We start from the raw sequence: 25,689 nt of genomic DNA, 5'->3' as shown, positions 1-25,689 counted from the left end.
ACCAACCCTCTCAGTGAGTCTCTGCTTGATCACAGCTCTGTCCACAGTAGTTTCTCCCCTGAAACAGGAGCAGAAGCAAGACACTCAGGAAGGCGACAGGCTACGCCAGCCCCTGCCTGATACACTCACTGTACCAGCTCTGAGCTCCCCCTCCCTCCGAGGGGCTGGCACAAAGCCCAGCTGTTTCCACAGTTGGCCCAGTGCTGGAAGCTTTCCCAGGAATCATCCCCCCTTCTCCCCATAAGGGAGGGACAAAGCTCTCAACAACACTGAAGTGGGTGCTTCAGTGTGCTGGGATCTGAACACAGACGTGAACAGCTTCTTAAAACAGGATTTCGTAGGCTGACCTAGTAAGACAGGGAGAAAAATACACATACAACCTTCATCTCCTTTCAGCATCACCCAGCAAATCCCTTCTCCTACATGATGGCAAGCAGTAAGGAATCATCTCTTTAACTTAAAGCCATATTGCTAGAATGAATATTTTTCACTGAGCATGCCATAATACTAAGGAGACCAAGGAATTAAGAGAGTCCAAGAAACAGACAGCTCAGTGTGTTTGCTGTTGCTTGCAAATACTTCTCACTCCCACCTGGAGCAGAAGATATGTCAAACCCAGGGCTGAGCTAGCTCAGCATACAGCATCTCCTAAGGGTACCAGTTCTTAGGGATAAGCCCCTAGGAAACAGCTGTTACCCTCTAATGCCAATGTCCTGGAAATAAGCAAGGAAACATGGAAAAGGACAAGTACGTAGATCTGGATTGCTCACACAGACCACACGGACAATAGGCAGCAAGCCAAGAGGAACTGTAGCAAAACAAAATGACACCTTGCATCAGGAAGACTCTCTGTAATGCTGTTTCTCAGACAGGCTTCTGCTTGTTTTGCATTACGAGGAGAGCAAAGGGTTCAAAGATTATCTGAGGAGGCACAACACCTTTGTGTGGAAAGATTATATTCACAGTAAAGTTATTTCCTTTAGCAGAATGGAGAGGGGCAACAGTGTTTTGCATCTTCCATCCCTGGAGCCTGAATGCATATATTTATCCAGAGAAGATGATGAAGCAGTTACTCGGATGTGAGCACAGAAGACAAAAACTGTGAGAGGCTGAGCATCAGAAGGCGTCACGTCCATGCTTGGGACAACACTCGTGACCAGGCTTGGGGATGCATTTTGAGAGTGCAGGAAATTGGATATTCAGTGTTTGTCCCCTCCCTCTGGATCGCTCCACGCTCACGACTTCCTGTCCTCCCTTCTCTGCTACTCACCAGTTTACAAACAGTTTTCACCTCTCTGGAGCTCCCAAAGGGCTGGAAGCTATTGCTCAGCAAATTACATAAGTTTCCCAAAATACAAAAGAGCAAGACATATATGGGCAGCGGATCACCAAGACAACACAGCAAACACACAGGGTCTGACCACTGCAGCCAAGCAGAAACCCAAGCAAAATTATTCCCTGCCCTCCGGTGAGGGCCACGAGAGCTGTCTGACCTCCTCTGATCTCGAACGGACAAGGAGCAAAAAATCAGGTTCCCTTTCACCGTGAGCTCATGCTGGAACCATGCAGCAGGGGAGCCAAGGGACAAGGACTCCCCACCCCTAGCAGATGATCCAATTTCTATGGCAACACCAGGCACCAACTCCTATGAGTCAGTGTGCTTAAAGCATTCCCCACTGCAGCTCAGCAGCCCCACAACCGAACAGCCCACACTGAGGAAGCATCCACAGCCCCCCAGGGCAGCCCCTCAGCATTCCCAGCTCCCAGGGACTTTCCCGCCCCGGGTGGGAACAGAGGACCTACTTCAACTGCTGCCATCCACTGAGATGCCTTTCATGGGAGATTCTTGGGGATGCCCAGTAGCAGCAGTGTCCCCAAAGTGAGGTCCTGAAGCACGTAGGGACCAAATCCAAATCTTCCCAAGAGCAGTGATGGTACTGCCATAGGGCCAGCAAGACACCAAGCATCCTCACTTGTCCCTACACAGATCACGACTTGGCTTCACAGTCAACTTGCAGCGCTTGATCAGAGGCAGGAGAGCTGATTATTAGACAGCACTGGGGGATTTCCCCTTAGGCACAAAATTAATCCTAGGGTGGCACCATGTGGAAGAAGGAAGTCGTTAGGATCCTTACAGTTCCACACTGGAAAGAGCCCAGTGGATAGTGGTTTTGCCAAAACCCTCCTTAACCCCTTGGAAAGGCAGACCAGACTCCCCAGATGCCTCCATGTGCTTTTCACAGCCAGGCAGGCAGCTCCATTCCTTGACTCTAGGTTAGTGCTCCATGGCAGAAATGTTAACAGAAGGAGGATCCAGAGCAGAAGACCTCTTAGATTTCAGGTCCGTCTTGTGAACCAGACTGTAGTTCCCACAGAGCTCTAGAAGGCTTTTGCAGAATCTTCCCCAGCCCTTTCCCAACAGTGCAAAAGACAAAAGCCCGGAGTCTCACATCAGGTAACCCTAGAACAGTTTAGAGACATATAATCCTCTAAATGCCTGGGAACTAGCAGGCACTGAGAAGGAGAGACCTGGAGTTAGCACGTAAGAAACTACTCGGGGATCTTAGTATAAGGGTATACACTTTACTACCTGACAGTGCAGCTGCATGAGATTTTTCTCTGTGTACTCAAAAATGACCCATAAGCAGGACCTGTCATTGAACAGAAAGCCCAAACTGTATCAGTATGAGGGTGAAATGGTTGTCAAAAAACAGCATCTCCCCAGGTAGTACACAATTTAAGAACCCCACTTGTTTTAGACAAACATCATGGCAAGATGCAAGTGATACACCTTGTATAGCGAATCATAAGGTAAGAAAAATGACGTACCTAGATTTAAAAAGTAAAAAAGCCTAGTCAAGCATTTAAAAACTAAAGAATCACACTTGACATCAGAAGCTTACTACCAGACTCTAAAGAGCCAACTGTTCCCATTTTTCCAAGCGTTACATATGTTTTCTGCACCTACCTGAAACTTGCTGTCTAATAAAAATTCACTTTCTTGATAACAGACATCTGTGCTGTAGAACAGCATGTTCTGCTGAAGGAGAGAAACCTCAGCCCTTTAAAATACAATTTTCACACAAAGTCTGAGCTGAAGACTCTTTATACAAGATCCCACCAGAATTTACCCAGGGAAGACAGTTCACTTGTCTCTATGAAGTCTTGGTAGCTGCTGTTCATGCAGACTATTTTTTTCTGCAATTCCAGTTTCACTGCTTTTCCATCATTTATTTCTAAGCTGCATCTACTCAGCAGTTTCCTTTTCCTGTTTTTCTTCCAGATGTACTATTAATTCAGAAGCAAATCTACACATCAAAATATGTCCATGCATGTATTACCACACCCTGGACCTGTACTTACACACAAAAAAGAATTACAAAAGCCAAGTGGCCTCTTCTTCCCTGCCCGATTAACAAGCAATGGTCATACCCAAAGGAATCTCAATTCTGAGATGACTATTATTTTTCTGACTCTGCTGCCGTCTGCACCTCCTCCCAGTTTCGTTTTGTTTGCACAAGAGTCTGTTTTTCTGTACACATCAATCAAGTCCCTGCACTTTGCTACAGTCTTAATATCAAGCACGTTGCAATAAAAAGGAAGCAATTACTCAGAAGAAGATCTTCAAGGTCCTCATTCGCGTGAATGAACCCCAGGACTGAGACTCACTGAGAAACTTCAGCCCTAGTCTTCCCTCACATCAAGACTGACGATACCATCGAGAGCATTACTACCCTGAAAGAATCGAAGGGTCAAGAGCCAGACGGGCTTTGTCAGGCGCACCGTGACCAACCAACTCAGGACAGACACACCACTGCCTGGGGAAACTCTTTGGCCCTTCATTATTGTAACAGCTTTTTAAATGAGCAGCCTTCCCTCCCCAGTCATCTCAAACCCTTTGCTGAAGGCCACCTCCGTGCCCACTGGAAATCCACCCCAGCTAGCAACTGACCTCCTCTTAGTGCTTCTCTGCAGGGTCTGAAAGTGTTTGCTCTTGCGCGGAGCTCGGCTTCCTCTCTGGGAGCTCTTGCACAAAGTACAGAGGCTGCTATCGGCGCCGTGCAGGAGCCACGCGTCACGCACGGAGCACGTGAGGGAGCAGGGGCACCCACGGCCCTACGGCGTCTGCACCTCTCCTCCTCCTCCCCGCCATACATCTGATTCCCTCCCGTTCCCTTTAGGCTGAGCTCCTGTCACCTCCCGGAGCCCACTTCGAGATTCAAACCAGAAGAGCCTCAAAGATTTGCTATTTACGCCGTTACAAGAAAACCCCAAGCTCCCACAGTACATGCCAACTGCGTAACGGAGGGACACTTAGCAGCCCCTGCTGTCAGGCCCCAAACGGGAAGGCGAGTCACCCCCACCGCCACCGCCGCGGCCCTACACCGCCTCCTGCAGCCACCGGCCAGCGCCCGCCGCTGGGGCCGGGACGAGCCAGGACGGGGCAGCTCCCGACCCGGCCCCGGCCCCGGCCCCGGCCCCGGCGCCAGCCCTCGGCCACACCGCCAACACCAACGAGTGACTGCGGCTCCGCGGCCTCCGAGCCCTTGTTCTCCCCGCCCAGGTGCCGCGACGGCGACCCCCGCCGCAACGCGCTTTACCGGGCTCTTCCCGCCGCGGCCTCCGGCGGGGCGGACAGCGAGGACCCGGGCTCGGCGTTTCCCGCCACCGCGCCCGGGCTTGGCAGCACTCGGGCAGGGGCGTCGGGGCTCCGGGCCCAGCCCCGGCCCGCCCGCTCAGCCTCAGCCCCGCCGCCGGCCCCCTGCCCCGCCCCGGCGGCGCCAGGACAGGCCGCCGTGCCCCCGCCGCACGCCCCGGGCCCCGCTGCTGCACGAAGGGCCCCGGCCGCGCTCCCCGGGCACCACACCACGCTCCGCCCGCCGCCGGTACCTGCTGCCGCGGCCGCCGCCCGGCCCGCCCGCCTGCCAACCCCCCGCCGGCATCCGCCGCCCGCCGGAAGCGCGGCCCGTCGCCGGGGGAACGCCGCGCCGCCCGCCGCCGGACGCCGTCCGGGCGCGCCCGCCGCCCCCTCGCACCGTTCCGCCGGCATGGAGCGCCCCGGCCCCGGCCCCGGCCCCGGCCCCGGCCCGTCCCCCGCGGGCGGCGGCGGGCCGGGCCCCGAGGAGCCGCCCGGCGCCGCCTGCCCGGCGCTGCGGAGCCTGCCGCCCGGGCTGGCGCTGGGGCCGTCGCTGTCCCGGGCGCGGGGCACGGGCGTGTGGTGCGTGGGCCGGGCCCTGCCGGCCGGGGCGCTCCTGGGGCGGCCCGGCGGCGCCCGGGAGGAGGCGGCGGGGCCGGGGTGGAGGAGGTGAGTACCGGGGGCGGCGGGGCGGGCGGGCGGACGGCCGTGCCCGCGGCCGACGCTGTGGCCCGTGCCTTGCAGCCTGGTGCAGCGGAGCCCGAAGGAGGCGGAGGCCAACGTGGCGCTGGGCTGGGCGGGCGGCCGGCTGCAGCTGCGGGCGCGGCGGCCCATCGCGGCGGGCGCCGAGCTGCTCTACTGGCCCGAGGAGCCCCGCGGGGCCGCGGCGGAGGAGCGGCGGCCGGACGGAGGCGAGGGGATAGCGGCGCCGCGGGAGGCCGGGCCGAGGGGGCGGCCGGCGGAGGCGGCGGTGGCGGGGGACGGGGCCGCTCCCGGCGGGACGGCGGCGGAGCCCCGAGCAGGTAGGTGCCGCGCCGGGGACGCGCGTCCCAGCCTGGGTGAGAGGAGCGGCCGGGCCCCGGGGCCCCCGGCTGCCCCCAGCGGCCCTGCGCTGCCCCGCCGGCACCGCCGCCCCGGCCGTGCCTCGCCTTTGAGAGCTGCAGCCGGGAAGGGAGCCTGCCGCCCCGGGCTGTGCCGCCCGTGGTGGTACCTCCCAGAAATACTGCCTGTGAAATACCAGAAACGCTGCGCGGGTGCTGTCTGTGGTGAGAACTGCGATTCCCCCACGTCTCCCCAGTTTAAAAGAAAAAGTCAGAAAAGTAATGGTTTCCATGCCAGACCTAGGTTACTGGATGGCAGAGCGTCATCTGTATTCTTCTGATCCAGCAGCAATCGTGTCATATAACAACAGCCAGCGATAATTCACCCACCATGCTTTTGTGTTTGTGCAGGGGATCTCGATGTCTCCGAGGTGGTAGCTGATGAAACCACAGTCCTGGATGTCCCTCCTGAGGTTAGCAGGCCGGCCGCCAAACATCCCCACAGGCTGCAAGAAGAGGAAAGCACAACTTCGGAACATGAGCCATGGCAAGCCAAGGTGCTGAGGACTGAGAATCAGCACCTCGAGACTATCATCTCAACCATTCAGGCCAATGGCCGGTACAAGGAAGAACTGGATGAGGGTGTGGATCCCGGATCTGCAGCAGAAAAAGTGGAGATGGGGCATGAAGAGGCACGTCCAGGAGACCTGGATCTGTTGCCCTCAAACGGGTTTCGACCCGGCACTCGCTTGGTTGGCAAGCCACGCAAGGTGCGTGCTCTGGCCAGCCAGCTCCAGAAGCGCCTGCAGGACTGTAATGGCAGGTCAGCTGGGCAGGAATCCCAGCAGCCCAGTCCTTCTGAAGGAGAGACTGCGGAGACTTGTGAGAAAGAGAGCAAAGCTTCCAAAGACTCCAGAGTGGCATCCCCAGAGCATGGGGAAGAGGGCCCATTGGAGGGGCCTGAGGAGCAGGAGGAGTATACGGAGGTGATGGAGGGTCGTTCTGGCAGCCCAGGCCCCCCACCAAAAGCTCTGTCCCAGAAGGAGATGATCAAGCGCAGGTACCGCTGCGGGGAGTGTGGTAAAGCCTTCCTGCAGCTCTGCCACCTCAAGAAGCACTGCTTTGTCCATGCTGGCCACAAGCCCTTCCTGTGCACGGAGTGTGGCAAGAGCTATAGTTCAGAGGAGAGCTTCAAGGCCCACGTGTTGGCCCACCAGGGTGTGCGGCCTTTCCAGTGCACCCAGTGCGACAAGGCTTACCGCACCAAGCGAGACTTGCAGGAGCACCAGGTCCTGCACACCGGCCAGCGCCCCTTCTCCTGCGAGCAGTGTGGCAAGGCCTTTGCGCGCCGGCCCTCTCTCCGCATTCACAGGAAGATCCATCTGGCCACCGGGACTGGCCAGGCTGGTCCCAAGGGATGCCAGTGCACCATATGTGGACGCCACCTGGCCAACCCCGGCTCCTTGCGCAACCACATGCGCCTGCACACGGGGGAGCGCCCTTACACCTGTCCCTACTGCGGCAAGGACTTCCGACAGCAGAGCAACCTGCGCGAGCACCTCCGGCTGCACACGGGCGAGAAGCCCTACAAGTGCCGCTTCTGCGGCGACGCCTTCCCCAAGCTGCCAGAGCTGCGGCGCCATCTCATCTCCCACACGGGTGAGGCCCACCTGTGCACCGTGTGCGGCAAGGCGCTGCGGGACCCCCACACGCTGCGTGCCCATGAGCGCTTGCACACAGGTGAGCGCCCTTTCCGCTGCGAGCAGTGCGGCAAGTCCTACACCCTGGCCACAAAGCTGCGGCGCCATCAGAAATCCCACCTGGCTGACAAGCCCTACAAATGCGAGCTCTGTGGCATGGGCTACACCCTTTCCCAGAGCCTTGCGCGCCATGTGCTCACCCACAGGGCGGAAAAGGACCCTGAGGAACTCACCACTGCAGTGGCCTCGCTTGATGTGGACCTAGCCCAGGCATCAAGGAAAAGGCATCAGAGGAAGGGCCACCAGGAGGAGGTTGCGGCGGAGCCCACCTTGCTCACGGTGGAGGTGCCGGGGCCAGGAAATGAGGCTGAGCTGCTGATCACAGCCAGTGGTCACTGCATTGCTACTTACCAGTCTCGAGGCAGCCCCCCAGATCCTGGGGCACATGGGAGGCCCGCTGGGCATTTGCCATCAGCAAAGGACATCCTTGAAATCACCACCCCTGAGCATGAGGACAAATGCATTATAGTGCGGGACGAGGGCTCACCAAGTGATGTGGTCATCATCCAGGAGGGGGTGGGCTTTGGAGCAGTGGCAGAAGTGGTGGAGGTTGAGACTGGGACCTGACTATCCCAGCCTGCCCTGGCTGATCTTCTTCTGTACTTATTAAAATGGAGTAAAAAAACAACAAAAAAAACTAGCTCTCTTGTCTCTCTGTGGCAACGAGGCCCTGTGGCTCAGCCCCATGCAGAATTAGCAGTCTTGGAGGTAACTGCCTGTGTAGACCTGGGTCTTTTCAGTAGGTTCTGCTTTGAGCCATGAGCCTACACGTGCCACACTCCGGCCTGGTGCAGGGAAGGCACTGGCTGTTGATGGGAATAGCTTCTTAGAGAAGACACCTACAGTGTTAATGAGCAGTGCTTCTGCTCTGCCTCTGTTACACTGTCAGTGGGTGACAGTGCACCGTGGGGAAGGCGGGAAAAGTCTCAAAGCAGTGGCTTTGAACAACGCCTTCCTTTCAAGTTTTTCTTTCTCTAATTAATTGTTGCTATTCAGGCACTTTCCTGGGCTTTTCCTCTTGGAGCTCAGCAACACTTCTGATCATTTGAAGGTGATGCTGATGCCAGACATGGCTGGGAAGCAGCTTCCCAAGTGTTTACAAGGTGTCTCTGTTGTGGGTTTTTTTGAAGAGCATTTTTCACAATTAGCAAAAGCAAAGTCCTGCCTCGGAGCTAGCGCCGAGTGTTCCTTCTGCACTGTCACCCATTTTGCTTGCTGTCGGCTTCCTGGCCTTACGGTGACTGGATGGTCTGTCTGAGGGCATGAAGGGATAGCTTCGTGTCCCACTGTGCAAATAGCATTGTACAGTGCACTATTCACTGGCCCCAGCTGAGAGGCTCCTCACCTCTCCAGGTATGGGTCCAACAGTCCACAGCTACACCCCAATATTCCCACTGCTCCATCTTTAGTGCTCGGAGGCACGCTGAAGAAAATCGGTCCTGTTTCGGGAAGGAACTGCACAGTTCCCAATGCCATGTGAACGTGGCCTTATAGGAAGAGACCAACAATATCAGCCCTAACAGAGGTCTTTCAGACTTGCCCACCCTGCACGCCCTTTTCACATGTTACACAAACACTGCTTTCATTTGCTGCATCCTCAGTCGTGGCTGTTCTTGGTCTCCCATCTTGCCCCTCCCTAACATCTACATTTCCCAAAAAAAGTTTTGTTTAGGGGCCTAAATTCTCTGGGCTTTTTATGCCCGCTGCAGAAGAGGAGGGTATAGTGTCACCGGGGAATCATCAGTAGCACAGTTCCCTTTTGGGGTGCTATGAATGCAGTAATGATGTGACCATCTGAAAAGCTGCTCTTTGTAGTTTCTGCATTCAACTTTTTCCATAAACTTTTACGACCGGTTTGCAGACAAGGTGCTAGAGTCAGATGTGAAGCGAGGATGGAAGATGAATTCAGCTAATAAACCTTTGGGTGTCCTTGTTTTCAGCTATTTTCTTTGAAGTCAGGGAGCAGATGAGCTCAGTCTTTGGCCTGAGCGCTTGGAGACAGACCAGTGGGAGCAGAAGCGTATGAGGGGGGCTTGTGTTTGAAGCCACAGCGCTTCCTACTGCTCTCCCTTTGGTGCCTATCCTAACTCTTGCAGTTTTCAAATATTGACACAGCTGCAAAGCGTTCACGTTGGAGCTGGGCTTGTGCGGTGTGTTTGAAGGATATGTCCTCTGTCACAGCACAACCCGGAAAGAAGGGGGAGCAACTGGGGGAAGGGAAGGGGAGAATCCAGGCCCCTATTGCTTAATCTGCTGACCGGTAACTACCTTCTTTATTCTGAGATAATAGGAGAGAAAAAGTAGGAGCAATTATGAATTAGGACATCCTCACAGAAACATTATTCACCTAACAGTTGATGTGAGTAGGTAGGGGCGTCTGTGCTGTGCTGCATGTATGATTTGGCTGCAGGATGAACTTAGTTGGCTAGTCCTGACTGAGGAGCCCATAGGTGGCTCCCACTGGGCACCCGGTGATGATGCCACCACCGTCTCTTTGTCTTTATCCTAGAAGCAGCATGTTCTCACGTGAACAACCTTTTGCTGGACAGCAAAATGATCAATAAAGTTGTTTACTCCTAAGAAAATCCTATAAAAGCCCTGAAGACCACGATGCTGGTGAACTTCAACATGGAGAAGATCTGTGCAGCATGCCATGGCCTGACTAGGTATCTGTCCAATGTTGTACAACTTGGTGTTTGAAGCAACTGAAGGGGTGCAGGATTATCTAATGCTATACCCTTTCTTGTGTTATGTCCAATAAACGGTATTTTAATTAATACATTATGGGCTCTGAGTGTCTTTCTTACTGGGATCCATAACAAACAGTTGCACCAGTGCGTTACATTTGGTGTGGCTGGCAGGATCCTGGTGAGAAACGCCTTACTGGAAGAAGGATAGCGAGGAAAAGGATGGATACCTGCCTGGTCCCGTAGGCTGGCGTGGGGAACAGTCACACAGTATGCTGCGTTATAATGCCTATAATCATTATGCTTCGGGGCAGCAGACACGTGGATCACCTGTCTGGCTGGAGATCTTGTACACCTGTGACCCTTACACCTTCAGGCAGTATTCACACAGGTCTCCAGGCTGGTGGGGCTCCACCACGCTGGCAGGGCTTCAGCAGGGCTTCGGGGTGCTGCTGCAACGCTCTGGGGTGACAAGTGCACAGGTCTGTCGGATGGTTGGGGTCCTTCATGCTGGCAGGGCCTCACCAGGTATCAGGCATGCACGTAAACTTAAGTGTTACACTTAAACCTCACACCATGGCCAGGGTTCAACCTTCGGCCAACTTGTAAACTGGCTGAAACCTGACCAAGGTGTTTGACTAGAAAGGCGGCAGCAGGCTGCGAGGGAAGGGGACGATTCTCTGGGTCCTGAAGGCCTCCCCACTCAGCGGCTCTCCTGTCCTCAGGGACAGGGGAACCCCAGTGTGAGGGGATGGGGGATTCATCCTTTGTCATTGTACCCAAAGTGTTACGATTGGTGACCAAACCGTATAACTCACTTCAGGAAAATATTCAGAAATGCACCAACTATTGAACCAGCAAACTGTACCCGTCATACTGCAGACAAAGGCCCAAGAAAACAGGCCAAGGCCAAACCCTCTATGCTCTGCTCCCTGGAAGTTGGAAAAATAGTTACATAGGAAACAAACAATTGCCAAAGGCTTTCTTCCAACTCCCAGCTGTGTTGAAAGCCATAACTCTGTGAGGGTAAAAGTATGAATCTTAACTCTCTCACTGTAAGAAAGAAAATAGCATTCATTACTCATGGGGTGGCTGAAGACAGAAAGAAAATTAAATAACAAAAAGTTGCTTACAGGAACGGTGAACAGATGGAAGAGGGATGGAAGTCAAAGCCCCTGGAGAGGTGGTAGCTGATGCACGTGGTCCTGCTGCAGAGGCTAACCACAAGAATGGGAGAAACAGAGAGGAGCCCTAGAAGCACGTTACAGAGCAAGAAAAGGCTGTGGAGAGCCAGCACCTTTAATTACTAACATTGCTGTAAGATACCAGAGAGGGCTAGAAAATGTCCCAGGATGTAGCGAAAATCTCCAATTATAAAGCAAAACCAATGTAAAAAAATAGTTGAAACTTAAGAGATGGATGTAACCTTGAGTAATCTTGAGATAAAAGGTTTTAGCAGTTGCAGTTAACAGCCTAATGACCCTGGTAGATGGGTTTGTCCTGTCTCACAAAGGGAAAGAAGAACGGCAACTGGAAAAGAAGCAGTCAGGCAGTGACAGAATGGTTGGTTTCAGTAAGGTTTTTTTTAAACAAGTGCTTAAGCAACAGAATGAATGTAGGAACCAGAACAGAAGCAACATTAAAGGAAGATGGTATAGGTAAGTATTAGAGGATATTCATACCTGTCTGATAACCAAGCTTAACTGCTGTATTCTAGTGGTGCTTAAAGTTAACTCTATGTAATGCACGATACCATGAAAGATGCTAACACCTTTCCTTTAAAGGAAAGACAAGAAGATGGTAAAAATCTATGCATAAATGTAACAATGTTGACTTAAGCTGCAGTGTAAAGACTGACTGGTTATTATAAAGAAGAGAAACAGAGGGGTGCAGGAATGAAAAAAAAAAAGTAACTGAAAATACTGGAAGCACTTATGATGTGAAATACTCTGGTGATCCATGTAACACGTTGACATGAGAAGGTGCAGGCCAGTGCTGCACATACCACTTGGCTGCAGGCTAAACACCAGCTGGCTAAACCTAACTGGGGAGCCTACAGGTTGCTTCTGCTTGGCACCTGGTGATGATGCCACCTCTGTGTCCTTGTCTTTATCTTAGCATATTCTTATGGGAACATCCTTTGATTGACAGATAGAGTCATTTACTTCCAAGAAAATCCTGTAAAAACCCTGAAGACCATGACACTGGTGAACTTCAGCACAGACGCTACCTGTGCAGGATGGCATGGGCTGATGCTGTACTATTTGCTGTTCCCAGCATCTGAAGGGCTCTAAGATTATCTAATGCTATCCCATTTTGCTTTCTAATGTTACCCCCAACAAATGGTATTTTAATCAATACAGAATCTGGTTGCCTTTCTTATTGGGATCCATAGTGAACACTTGCACAGGTGCATTACACCTCCATAAAACACAGCAGCATCTGTCTCTCTCATCACTACAACTGGGGGGTGGGGGGCAGTCTTCCTGAGGTGGCATTTCTTCCCTGCATTCACATCCATATGGGCTTGCTCAATTACGCCTGGTGAAAGCAGCCCTGAGGTCACTTGTCCCACCTGCAATGTGAGACCAAAACCAAACTATCATAGAGAAAGTAAAGAAACTGTCCTTGCTGCTGTCCTCTTCTCCCCCATCAGCTGAGCAAGGCCCTCTGCTTGCCAGCTGGGCTTACACAAACGTGGGGCCGTTTGCACCTCCTCCCGCTTCGAGGAGCCATGGTGGTGGCTGCTGCGTGGGACATGGGATAGCAGCAGCTCCGATTTCACCACTCGGCCAAAACCTGCTTGTGCCCGGACGCCTCTTTCCTGTCCCTGCGCGCTCCTACTAAACACCGCTTCCCCGCCAAGTAACACGGAGCGTTTGTAGGGTTGTGCCTAACCCTGCCTGCGCACGCTCCTTCACCCAGGTCATCTCCACCCAGGTCATCCCAGCCATTCCTAAAGCTGTCTCTCCAAAATCCAGGTGGGAGTGTGGGTGAGAACAGGGGATACTCTTAGATGAGGGAGGGAGCCTCCGCAACTGCTCTTTGTACTAGTGGCCACAGAGTCATTCCTCAGCCACCCTAATGCTAATATTTGCACTCCTTCTATGGAGATAAACATTACAGATGTATCTGCTGCACAGAGGCACAGCACAAAACATGCTCCCTGCTGGCAGAAAGCGCTTCCGTGCCATGTGGCAGTTCCTGAGCCTACCCCCACCCTGCCCTGCTTTCTGTTGGTTTCTCACCATGCCAATTCGCTGCTTGCTGTGGGAATCGCTAGAGCTTTCCCAGCTCTATTAGCCCAGTTCTTGACTTATTAGCTGGTGTCACGACACCCAGACTATTCCTCCCTCCCTGTTCCTGGAAGCTCGTGTTTTCCTGGCTGGTTTTGGGCATGCTAGCTCCTTGCTCGTCAGAGCTTCTGTTTCCTTTTGCACGTACTTTTGTATGTTCCACTGGGGTGGGAATAAAAGGGGAGGCCCAAAATTCATGCTGGTTCATCCCCCGCCACTCCTCTGGGAATTGTAATGCAGTGGGAAGTATGCACTGCCAATGGCATTGCTGACCTAACTGGGAGGAAAATTGAAATTCCACATGAGCTGCCACAGGCACCCCTTCTGCTCTTTGGCGTGGGTGAGGAAGAAGGGGGAGATTTAAACTGTGTTCTGGTGCCAAAATAGCTGGGGCTGAGCTTGCTGGTATCTGCAGGGAGAAAAGACAACTGGACTCTAGGGGAAAAAGCCGGGGCAGGGGCCTGCAGCTAAAAAGAGAAGGACTGGGAAAGGCTAAGTCTCAAAGTCTTGCTACGTGCGAGGCTGCTAGAGTACAGCCTCCGAGAAGTCAGCGGCAGGGACCTGAGCCAGCATGGTGGGGAGGCCGTGATGGTGCCAAGAGCTGCAGAGGAACGGAGTGGCACGGAGAGAAAAGGTGTGAGCTGCTCTGGCTGGGGTGGCTGTCAGCTGGCAGAGACCGCTCCATGCCAGCCCGAGTTCTCCCTGTGCTCTGGGACAAGCTTGTCCTCTCACTCCTCATGCCATCTTCCCTGTTATGAAATGGGATGCTAATTTTAATCCTAGGGAGATCCAGAGATATTTTGCTTGGCTTCCACCAATTAAGTAAGAAAATGAAGATGCCCGGAAGGGAGGGAGAGATGCCAAGAGAGGAGGGATAAGAGGAGCCTCAGTCCCACTGTCCCTGACACACCACGACCTCTGGAGTCCTGTTTCTTCATTCTGGTTCAATATTAACCCAGCAGGGGCTGTGACTCCGTTTATTCTGCTCCCTTTGCATTTCCCCTGCAGCCAGGGCTGTTCAGCATGGCGCACAACAAAACCAGCCTACTGAGGGGCCTGCTCTTTTCCAGCCTTCTGCATCTCACACTGAGCCATGCCGGAGGTAAGACTCAATGGCATAGGGAGAAGGGCAGTACCAGTGGGTGACAGAAGGAAGAAAGATGGGGTTATTTCTTTCCAGGTATAAAGCCAGTGGCAGGTTTTCTTGGTAAGGCAGGGGGAGCTTCTAAAAGCTTGAAGTTAGGAGTGAAAGGGTGCCAAGAGCGGAGTGAGCATAGGGCTCTCCTGCACAGGAGGATGCAGCAGCAGCTGGCAGGGATGGCTGGTGACAACATCTCAGTGGATTTTGTGGGTCACCTGGGAGATGGTGGGGAAAGGGAATGTGGCTTAGCCCAGGACCTTGTATAGCACAACTGTGGGCCTTTTTGGGCTAGAGTTCCTCAGGTGACCTGGGTAGCTGCAATTCTCCATTGCCTCCCCAGCTGTCCCTTATCTAAACTTTAGGTCATACGCAGTATGCAGCCTTCCTGCTCACCACTCCTCTTATCAGAGCCTCTACTTCATCTATCTTTTCTTAATAGGAGGTTAGGTCCTCTCTGACCCACTGCTGTGTGGGGGAAGACCTGTCTACAGGTCTCAGATCAGGGTCTGTAACATGAAGATGGAACCAAGCTGTGCCTATCGCAGTGGTCTGAGGTTGGCAAGACAAATACAGTGGCTGGCAGGGAGCAGTAGCAGGCTCCAAGCAAACAAGCCTCTACCTAACTGCAAATGAGCAGAGCAGCTTTGCTGAGGAGAGCAGAGGATTCCTATCACTGCTTTTGCCTAAGTGATGCCAGCCCTGACAGATGAGTTACAGAGACCCTGCTGTGATCATCAGGTGGGGACCTGACAGGTCCTGACCGGGCTTCTCCTCTCTGCAGTGGGGGAGGCTGGGCTGTGGGATCATCGCGTCAGCTGTGTGTGATTTTTGGAAACTGCAAGGGGAGACAAAGGAGGGGGCCTCCTGCTGCAAGCACCCCTTTGACTGGCGGTGTTCTGACCCGGTAGTTTTCCTGGAAAAGGGGCAGGCACTGTCACTGCTCAAGCGCCCACGACGTGCCAACAAGGGATTTCTGGAAGAGATGCTTAAGGGAAACCTGGAGCGAGAGTGCCTGGAGGAGACGTGCAGTTACGAGGAGGCTTTTGAAGCCCTTGAATCAACCGTTCAGACGGTACGTACAGGGGACGTGGGTGGTCCCGAGAAACCTGTAGTGAGAGACTAGCAGGTTGTGCATGCAACGAGGGGCTGGGGTCGTAAGACTCAGTTCTGTGATACAAAGATACAAAGGAGACCTCAGGCTTCCTTAGGGAGTTTCCCTCCTGGAGCCACTCCAGGGGATGCAGCTTAAAGCTCAGGTTCTTTTCCCTCCCTCTTTATTTTAAGCATGAAGTGAAAAGGAGAGAGTCTACCCTCAGCCACCAGTCCTGAATTGCATCTTCCACTAGCTCAGCAGGGTGCTGCACACATTCAAAGTGCCACAGCCCCAGACACTCACAGAAGAGCTGGCTTAGCAACCAAACACTGAGTGCAGGTGCCTCAAGCTCCTTTGGGCTGAAGCTTTGACACAGCCTCTCCCTTTTTCTAGCTTTCAGACTCACTCACTCCACTAAATTTGTTCTGCATCCTTTGGGATTTGCTCCTAGCCCCAAGGCCAGTATCCATGCTGAATTCCACACCCAAGAGTACAACAGTAAACAGATGAACAGTTAGGAGTCTAAGCCAGCAAGATACAACCTCTGTGGAGTATTTCTAAAGCCATCATCCCCAGGCTGCACAGCAGAAACATAGATCCAAATCACTGAGCAATACCTACATGTGATCTGTGGCCTTAGAAGATCCGAGTTCAGCTCCTTGGACTTCTGCACTGAAGCTCAGGCTCTGCTTCCTCTGCAGGTTGATGAAGGTTGTAAGCATCTTTGTTTTTTTTAGAAACAACAGTACTGTCTTGCTTCCCGAGTCTGATGACTGGGAATGTGGTTTTATATCAGATTTGTTGCTTTGTTGGACTCCATAGTAATTGATATCAACAGAGCTAGGTTAGTCTCTTCCATTTGTTGTGATGGGGCATTCTCCTACTGGTTTGAACTGCAGCAGCTAAGCAAGGTCTGATGTTCTGTGTCCCTACTCTTAAATATATATATACACATATTTTTTTATTTTTTTTTTTACAGGAGGCGTTTTGGTCAAAATACCAAGGTAAGTTCCTTGAAGTCCTGCAGGTGCTCTGCTGTCCCTTAGGATGCACTGTTCCATCCTGGAGACATGGCTCCCTACCCTCTTACAAGAGCTCACTTTCCAGGACAAAGCACTTTTGTTTTGTCTCCAGGTGATAAACTGGTTCAAACTATGATGCTTATTTGGATTTCTTTCATATAATGTGTTTCTTTCTTCTTATTTTGCTAGTATGTCAGGCCCTGAGAAAGTCCAGGACAGCTCTGGATGCTTGTCTAGAAGGTAAGAAATTAATGTTGACCTCAATCCCCGAGACAGAGCGAGTGCCAGGAACTTGCTTCCTGCAGAGTCTGTAAGGAAAAAGAAAAAAAAAAAAATCTAAAGTTGGTGAAGCCATCTGATTAGAAAGAAAAATAGCAGGAGAGGAATTTGAAATTCCTTTCTACCTCTTTATTTCCCCCCTAACCATTTCACAAACAGCCCAGCTCCCCCATTGAAACAGCGTGGGGTAGCTATCCTTCTCCTTGTGGCACAGTCAGGCGTCCCCAAGCCCAGCCTCTCAGAAGGGCTCCGACCTGCGCCTGCAGCCAAAGCAAAGCACAGAGGCTCAGGGCGAGCTCCCTCTGATGAGGCGGAGAGAGCTTAAGCTGTGTGCTCTTCCCACCCCATGAGGAGAATGCCTGTGCTTGTGCAGGCTCATACAGGCAGCAAAAGTTAAAGGGAGTTGTGGGATGGTACCTCTGACCTTGAAAAATGCAACACCCATTTCCCCTGGCCCCGGCTTACACCATGTTGGGATTTTGACAGGTAACTGCGCTCTTGATCAGGGCCAGAACTATCAGGGCACAATTAGCCACACCAAATCAGGGATTGAATGTCAAGTGTGGACAAGCAAATATCCACATATACCTAGGTAAGTTCATCTCCCACACACCCCTAAAGGGTTCTCCAGGGTGCCCTTCCTTCCTTCCCCGCCTAACCAGCTTTTTCTCATAGATTTAATGCCACCATTTATCCAAACCTCATTGAGAACTACTGCAGGAACCCAGATGGCAACTCAGAAGGCCCATGGTGCTACACCCGAGACCCAACGGTGGAACGGGAGGAATGTCCCATCCCAGTGTGTGGTATGCCTCAGCACTACACCCCAGCAAGTGCTTCACTGGTAGGGAACACTGCACTGAGACCGATACTGAATGTGTCAAGGAAGGGAAGAGGGTTAGGAGGGAAGGATCTTATATGAACAGAGGTCAGTCAGAGTAGAGGAGCTGCGTCTTAAAAGGTAAAGGAGCTGAGGAGGAAAAGTCATTGAGTTGCCCATACATCTACCTTGGCTAAATTCCTCTAACATGCTGTTTTCTCTAGACTACACTAACCTAGATCAAAATTAAATTCGGTGTCAGTAGTCCCCTGGAATCTACTACAGTTTTGCCAGTCAGGAGCACTCCAAAATCCTGGCTCAGCTGCCTTAATTTGTGACAGCAATGAGTCATACTGGGTTTTTCTGTCTGAATTCCCACCTATAGAACAAAACCACTACAGCTTGTGCTTGACTGCCTGCCTTAACATTCACTCATATGGAGGGGTACAGTAAAATACCCAGAATCTCAAGAGAAGAGAAGAGCCCTTCTCTCGTCATTGCGCTTGACCGGAGGATGAACCATCCCTCTACACTTATACCTTCCCACTTCTCCACAATACACAGCTGTCTCCCGTGGGGCTTGGCCTCCATCTCAGAACTGGTAGAAAGCAGGGAACCTTCTCACAGCAGAAGTTTCTCTTCCAAAAGCAGAGACTAGCAGCAACGACTCTTGTAAGTGAAAGTCGGAGAGGTCAGCAACCATTTTCACCAAAGGGTGTTCTGAAGTTTTAAAAATCATTACCATTGCCCTGGTCTGCAATATGGCAAACTGGAAAGAGATACTGCTCTGCTTTGGGGTGATCAGGCATCTATACTATCTCTGTTCGCTAGCTAGTTTCTGACCTACAGTAGCTTACTGTTACACTTACACGTGCATGGATACGGCAGGACTAGAAAAGCCTTGGTTTTGTGCACAGTTCCTTTGCAATCATGTTGACATGAGTCAATCTCACACAGAAGCAGCCTCGCCAATTAAGGTGAATGCTACTTGCTCAGTGGCTGTTGTGCCCCAGGGTGAGTAGTCAAACAGAGTGTCTCTCTTCACATGGGGATTCCCCCAGTGCATAAGGAGAAGGCAGCTTGAGGCCAAGCAACTGCCGCAGAATAGATTAGCCGGTGCCCTCTCACTCAGGAAATGCTGCTTAAAGCTTGCAGCCATTAGGACGCTTGCAAGAAAAAGTGTGGAAAGTCTCGCAGGAAGGTTTTTCTCTTATTATTAGATATAGAAACATTGTTAAATTTACTATTTTAGATGCATATCATAGTAAAAGGCTCCCCCAAATATAGTCTAGTTATGCATTTGAGAAAAAGGCATTGGAGGCTCTAACACAGCAGCATTATGATGCCTGAAGCACCTTGAGCTGGTTCTCGAAGATGCCCCAGAAAGGAACACAATATTGTCCCTCATATCTTAGTGGCAAAGAGAAGAGTGATGAGTCACACCAGCCTCACCTTACCTCCTGTTGAAAGAACCTCCTCCGACACTGCAACGTTGTAGAGGGCCACCACGTGCATGGGAGCACAGTGGGAACCCTCAAACATAATGAGATGCCCCATGGAACTCTGGGCTTTAGTAAAGGGGCTCCAGTGGTATTTGCTAACAGTACTTCTGAGTGCAAAGCTATGGCTTAAATCACAGCTCGCTCTCTTTCCAGGTCAAGACAGGACAACGGTTGAATTTACTCCACGGGTCACACCACCAGCCCCAGTGGAGCCCTGTGAACAAGAGAAAGGCGTGCTTTACACTGGGACTCTCTCGGTCACTGTGTCTGGAGCTAAGTGCCTGCCGTGGAACTCTGAGAAGGCCAAAGAGGTGCTCCATGGAAAACACATCAACCCAGAGGTGAAGCTGCTGGAGAATTACTGTCGGAATCCCGATGGAGACGATGAAGGTGTCTGGTGTGTCACAGATGAACCACCCAACTTTGAATATTGTGATCTGCACTACTGCGGTGAGAAGCCTGCATTGGTTTGGGTAGGCACGCTTGTGAGGCAGGGGCAAACAAAAGCAGTATGTGCGACTAGGGTGAAGTGCTTGGGCTGGGAGGCATAGACAAGGAAGTCTGTACACCATGTATGTGCAAGTCCCGTTTGTCCAAATACCACACGTACTAACCTGCTGTACATGTATAGAGCTGTTATGTCTCTCAGGTGTCCTCTTCTCCCTGAAAACTCACAATGGAGGGCAAGGAGCATTAAGAAGAGCATCATTCCTTCATCAGACCCACTGTGTATGGAAAGGAACATCTCCATTGCTGATAATTATGGAAACTGCAGCTAAGCCTTTTATGATGTTTGTCTTTCTGTCTCTCTCAGACAGCTCGCTAGAGGATGAGAATGAACCATTGGAGGGAATATCAGGACGTACTACCCTTCCTCAAGAGTTCAAAACCTTCTTTGATGAGAAAACTTTTGGTTCAGGCGAAGGAGGTAAGCAAAAACTCTAGATACAGCATCACAGTTTGTAGAAAGGCTGCAGCTTCTTCCCATAGGCCACTAACTGTTTCTCAGAAACACCAGCTTGCCAAATGCTGCCAAAAGCAGGGGGAGATATTTAAATTCCTTGAAGGACCCTCAGAAGTTAATCTCCAGTTACAATCATGAAGCTAGTAAGCCCTGCCTTCCTAGGCTCTTCCAGCTTAGCATGCTGACTGCAGACAACAATTCTCCACTGTGAATCAGGTAGAGTAGTAACAAAGCCAGATTGCCTATTTTTTCAGACTGCGGCACTCGTCCTTTATTTGAGAAGAAAAAGGTAACGGACAAAAGTGAGAAGGAGCTGCTGGAGTCCTACATAGGAGGCAGAGTTGTGCATGGGGACGATGCAGAAGTTGGCAGTTCCCCCTGGTAAGCGTTATCTTTGCATAGTCCTTCATGGGGAATTGTGTCTCCCTTCTCTTCAGTTCGAGCAGGCAGAAGTAAAAGGGCTCTCCCATCTCAGGCAGCATTACGGCTTCTAATCAAAGCTCCTCCAAGTGGTTGACAGGGCAGTACTAAAATAGCTGGAAAGAAACTCTCCTCTTGAGCCAGGTATGCAACCATCTGGGAAAGCAAGAGTGCTGGTGTGTTTCATTTTTGTCTTGTCCTCTTTCCAGCTTTGCTGGAGCAGAGGATCAAAACACCTCTCCAGGTGAGGGAAATACAGTAAATGGCCTACTACATAGAATATACATGCCCAGGGAAGACTTCTGCTACAGAGCCACCTATGCAGTCGTCTTTGTCAGTATAGCGCAACGCTCTTCCCTGCTCACTGCAAATTCTGCTCTTTCTGCACAACACCAAGACACATTCAGCCAGCCACGCCTTTGGTGCTGTAAGTCTTCCTCCCTCCTTGTCTCTCAGGCAAGTGATGCTCTACAAAAAGAGTCCTCAAGAACTGCTGTGTGGTGCCAGCCTCATCAGTGACAGCTGGGTCTTGACTGCTGCTCATTGTCTTTATTACCCACCCTGGGACAAGAACTTAACTACAAATGACATCTTGGTGCGGATTGGCAAGCACATAAGGGCAAAGTAAGAGCCTGGATAAAGTGAGAGTGAAATAGCCTTCCTCTTGGAGTAATGGGATACAATGAGGTTGGGCTATCATTCAGTATCCAAGGAAACATACATAGCCAATGTCACATGCCTCTCAATAACGGGATCTAATGGAGCTGTCATTTGCTCCTGAAGGTTAAAAGGGAGGGCAGAAGCATGGAAATTCTAAAGGGGAACTCCAGCGTAAAGACAGTATTGTCTCAGAGGGTACAAAGCACCTGAGAGTATCATGAACCCCAGAAGACTCTCAGTTGCTGCTGTACAGTGAGTTCTTTCCTTTGTGACTATTTCAGATATGAAAAGAATAAAGAAAAGATTGCTCTGTTGGATAAAATCATCATCCATCCCAAGTACAACTGGAAAGAGAACATGGACCGAGACATTGCACTCATGCACTTGAAAAGACCCATCATCTTCAGTGACTACATCCATCCTGTCTGCCTGCCTACCAAAGAGGTCGTGCAGAGGTGAGGAGGCTGTCCCACAGTCCTAAGAATACAGGCTACAAAAGCTTTCTTTGGGCCTTCAAAAAAAACAGAAAAGGATGCCCTATTTAGGCTATTTGCAGCAAGAGAGCCAGGCAGGAGAAAGCTGTTAGAATCCATTTGATTATACTCATGCTTCCTTCCACAGGCTGATGCTGGCAGGTTACAAAGGACGGGTAACTGGTTGGGGAAACTTGAAAGAAACATGGGCCACTAGCCCAGGCAACCTCCCCACAGTTCTGCAACAGCTCAATGTGCCAATTGTAGACCAAGATATCTGCAAGGCATCCACCAAAGTTAAAGTCACTGACAACATGTTCTGTGCAGGTAAGTAGCACTGGAGACACAAGGCCAACTTGCCACAGAAGACAAGGGCTCTGAGCTCCTGCTGGGGCTCACACAGCAAGGTTACTTTCTGATAAATTTGCAAATGCCCTCCCTAAAGAATAACTTTCCTACGATAAGAACTTTTCCAGTTCTCAGAAAACATGAAGGCTAGAGAACATAAAGCTATGAATAAAGTTTGTAACACCATGCTATGTCAGGCTAACTAGCCTAACAGCACCACTCTGCCAGATATCAGCAACAGCTGTGTGAGAACTGAGCACATACAAAGTTATCTTTTCACCAGTATATGGAGCAGTTCAGTGACTTCCTAAATTAAAGGCTGCACATCGGTTATCCTACTCAGTAGCCAAACAACCCTTTCTTCTCTACCAGTTTGTCTCAACCTTTTGGAGGCTACTCATGCCCACAACTTCTGTGGCAACAGGCTCCACAAACTGGTTAGGCACGTGTGAAAAATGTAATTCCTCACGTTCTGTTAAACTTCTTGTCTAATAAATTTGACAAGGTACACATCTATACTCATAACTTAAGAAAAAATATTTCTTCTTCATGTCATATGCTATTTTATGGACCCTCTACAGCTCTGTCATTTCTCTTCCAAGCTGAGAAGCACTTATTTAATTTTTCTTAATATAGAAGGCATTCTGTACTTCTGATAATCCTTGCTGTACCTTCCTAAATCTCTTCTGGCACTATACCCTGTTTGAAAGAGAATAGAAGTGAACACACAATTCAAGATACAAAGAGACTATGGATTTACATTCTGGTTTAATACTTTCTGCTCTATTCTTCATTTGTGCAGACTTTATCCCTTCCTACAAGCAAACCTCCAATGATTTTTGACTGAGTTTCTGCCGCTTGAATCCAATAATGCATACAATCGCTTGAGTTAGGATGGAAGCCAATTTCATGCATATACTGACAATACAGCATTCTTATGGTTTCTTTTTCTAGACAACAGTCTTGAAAACTAGCTGAGATGCAGACATACAGCAGAGAAGGGGAGACACGGGTGATGGGAAAATGCAAAGATACTGTCTAGTATGAAGTGAAATGCTTTTCATAGCGAGACCGTAGGAAGACAGTCAGTTGGGGGAAAGAAAGAGCAAAGCCTGCAGAATGACAGGAAGGTGAAAGCGAGGACGGCAACGTGTCTCTATAGTAAATAAAATGAAAGAACAGGGTACATGGAATGTTACACACACACACAAGTTTCTAAGACGAGAAAGGCACAGTAGCTCAAGCTGCAGCTGTGAAAGCAGCGGCAGCCGACACTAACAGCAATTCCGATGAAAGAAAACAGGAATGAGAACACAGAGGGTGGAAGAATACGGTGGATTCAGGAACGTTGCAAAGACAGAAGCAGAGTTAGCTGTTTCACATGTAATACAAAAACCAAAGCGGTTTTCTAAATTTAAGTCCAATAGTTGGCAGAAGCAGTAAGCAATCTCATGGCTCTCAGGAAATTTATGCAGCAATACTTCAAGGAAAAGATGGCCAACACCAGCCACTCCCCCTACAGTCAAATGTCCAACTTTCTTCTTGCCTGTAGGTTACAGTCCTGAAGACTCAAAGAGAGGAGATGCCTGTGAAGGGGACAGTGGGGGACCTTTTGTAATGAAGGTATGTTCAACAAGCTCAAGCTCATAAAACATACAAAGCTAGGTTTGTGCTATGCTGAACTTTCATTATAGTCTAAAAAATAGCAGCCAAGTTGGAGACTGCTGAGTGGCTGAAACAAACCCATCTCATGCCCAAGCTGAGCAACTGAGATGAATCCTGCAGTCATCCAGCCCCATTTCTGTACTGAGTTCTCAGCACATACAGAGATCAGCTGCCGAATGCATGAGTGATGGCCAGTTCTCACTTACAGGTTTAAGAGTAGAGACAAAATTACTCCAACAAGCTATGTTATCTAGTAGATGCCAGTCTGAATGCCAAAGCAGTATCCATCACTAAACAGGCTGGGGTACATACAACGCATAGATCTGGAAGTCTCTTGCTCCTCGTGCCAATCCCATTTTTCTTTGCTTTAGAACCCAGATGACAACCGTTGGTATCAAGTGGGAATAGTTTCATGGGGAGAAGGCTGTGACCGAGACGGCAAATATGGATTTTATACCCATGTATTCCGCCTGAAAAAGTGGATGCGAAAAGCCATCGAAAAACACGGGCGATAGAGGAAGCATTTACCTTGCTTGCTCTCAGTTTTGCTACAATGGTCCACTTCTTAAATAAGATAAGCATAGAAGATCCTGAACTATAACAGTTATATCCTTACAACTTGACAAAGGAAAGCGTGCTCCCTTGAAAATAAAAGTTCTCAAACCCACCTTCTTCCTTTTGTTCATGCTGAGTTTAGTTGCACTTGAATCTAAGCCTTCACAGTAGCCAGGAGTACCAGCAGAATGGCACTAGTTGTACTGCTAATTACCTGTTGTGCTTCAAACAAATTCTCCTCCCTTCTATCAGCTATAATCATCAACCGATTTTAGACCTTGGATGATGGCCTTACATCAGTCACAGTAAGCATGACTGTGCCCTCAGGCACTGTCCATTTCCTCCCTTCGAGTCAACTCATTTTCTGTTCTAGAAATTGAGCTAAGAATGTACTGGAGATAATCACCCTACGGTAACTGTGGCATTACACAGAACACCAATACCAATGTCAAAAGTAAAGCAACTATAACCTGTCTTGATAAGACATTGTTCTCAGCTACAAAAGCAGACAACAAATACCAGCACCACTGTTTGCAATGTTAACATCTTAAGAAGTGAGAGATGCCAGCTGTATACAATTCATCCTACAGAGGAATACGGGCTTGAATACATTAAGTAGCACTTCTGTTACTGTATGGCAGTAACTTTCTACATGGCAGGTGGTGCCGGGTCCTCAAAGTGTATTTTCCACCTGCACAGCAAGATTCAGAAGGAAGCAATTCATGCACAGTCATTGTCAAAGGCCCTCCAATGGAAGCATCCTGCGCTACACCTGTTTGGTTGTCTTATAAAGCCTGTTCAGGGATCATTCCCAAAAGCAGCTTCAGTTCTTTCATGAACTCCTCTTTAGCAGCAATGTGTGGACCACTGAGGACCCAGCGGTAAACACATATTCTTGACTAGCCCATTTGTTCAGCCCAATTTTCTCTTAAAGTAATCATCAGATTTGGAAGCTGTCCTTGCTCCCTATGACGCCATATTCCTAAACTCCTAATTTACAGTGCCATCAAGTCACAGAAACGGGCAACAGTGAAATTTTGTTGTCCTTCATACAGAGTATTAAGAAGCAGAGTGACTGTGTTGAAAAAGTGACAGTAGAGGTAACTAGCTGAAATTAGTTGGATATAAACAAAATCATTGATCAATTACTGTCTGGCCACCTCCTTGAAGATGGCTCATTTGGGGATCAACTTGAAGACAACCCAATTTGATTGCCCAAAGAAAGCATAAAAACAACCTCTCAAAAGACATCCGAAGAAAGAAACCTCAAGAGCTCAAGGTCTACAACTGCTTAAAGTCATTGATAACCACAGGCATTGGACACTGAA

The 25,689-nt window shown here is 50.4% G+C and overlaps 3 protein-coding genes across 7 annotated transcripts in view; 2 read left to right on the top strand and 1 right to left on the bottom strand.

The window, feature by feature from the left end:
* Positions 1-5,024, bottom strand: part of ARHGAP1 (Rho GTPase activating protein 1) — a 28,010-nt gene extending 22,986 nt beyond the window's left edge. For 2 of the 5 annotated variants that reach the window (XM_087746150.1, XM_087746155.1), the window contains exon 1: positions 4,891-5,024. The gene's annotated coding sequence lies outside the window, so the exon portion shown is untranslated. The other 3 variants (XM_087746151.1, XM_087746152.1, XM_087746153.1) reach the window with 3 other exon arrangements.
* On the top strand, positions 2,686-10,111 carry ZNF408 (zinc finger protein 408). The gene is made up of 4 exons (XM_087746672.1): positions 2,686-2,811; positions 4,182-5,305; positions 5,381-5,658; positions 6,088-10,111. The coding sequence occupies exons 1-4, from the start codon at positions 2,686-2,688 to the stop codon at positions 8,001-8,003; spliced, it is 3,444 nt and encodes a 1,147-aa protein (XP_087602798.1). The 3' UTR covers positions 8,004-10,111.
* Positions 10,112-14,426: 4,315 nt separating this feature from the next.
* On the top strand, positions 14,427-24,473 carry F2 (coagulation factor II, thrombin). Its single transcript, XM_009473801.2, has 14 exons — positions 14,427-14,521; positions 15,469-15,632; positions 16,633-16,657; positions 16,865-16,915; positions 17,441-17,546; positions 17,630-17,760; positions 19,430-19,726; positions 20,091-20,204; positions 20,495-20,621; positions 21,117-21,284; positions 21,602-21,775; positions 21,942-22,120; positions 23,694-23,764; positions 24,178-24,473. Exons 1-14 carry the CDS (start codon positions 14,443-14,445, stop codon positions 24,319-24,321), a joined length of 1,830 nt encoding a protein of 609 aa, XP_009472076.2. The 5' UTR covers positions 14,427-14,442; the 3' UTR covers positions 24,322-24,473.
* The last annotated feature ends 1,216 nt before the right edge of the window (positions 24,474-25,689 follow it).

Source organism: Nipponia nippon, unplaced genomic scaffold (genome assembly GCF_047370975.1).
Source record: "Nipponia nippon isolate SJK-2023a ecotype South Korea unplaced genomic scaffold, ASM4737097v1 scaffold_10, whole genome shotgun sequence".
Lineage (NCBI taxonomy): Eukaryota > Metazoa > Chordata > Aves > Pelecaniformes > Threskiornithidae > Nipponia > Nipponia nippon.
The sequence above is the reverse complement of the archived record's forward strand: the minus strand, read 5'-3'. Positions and strand labels throughout refer to the sequence as shown.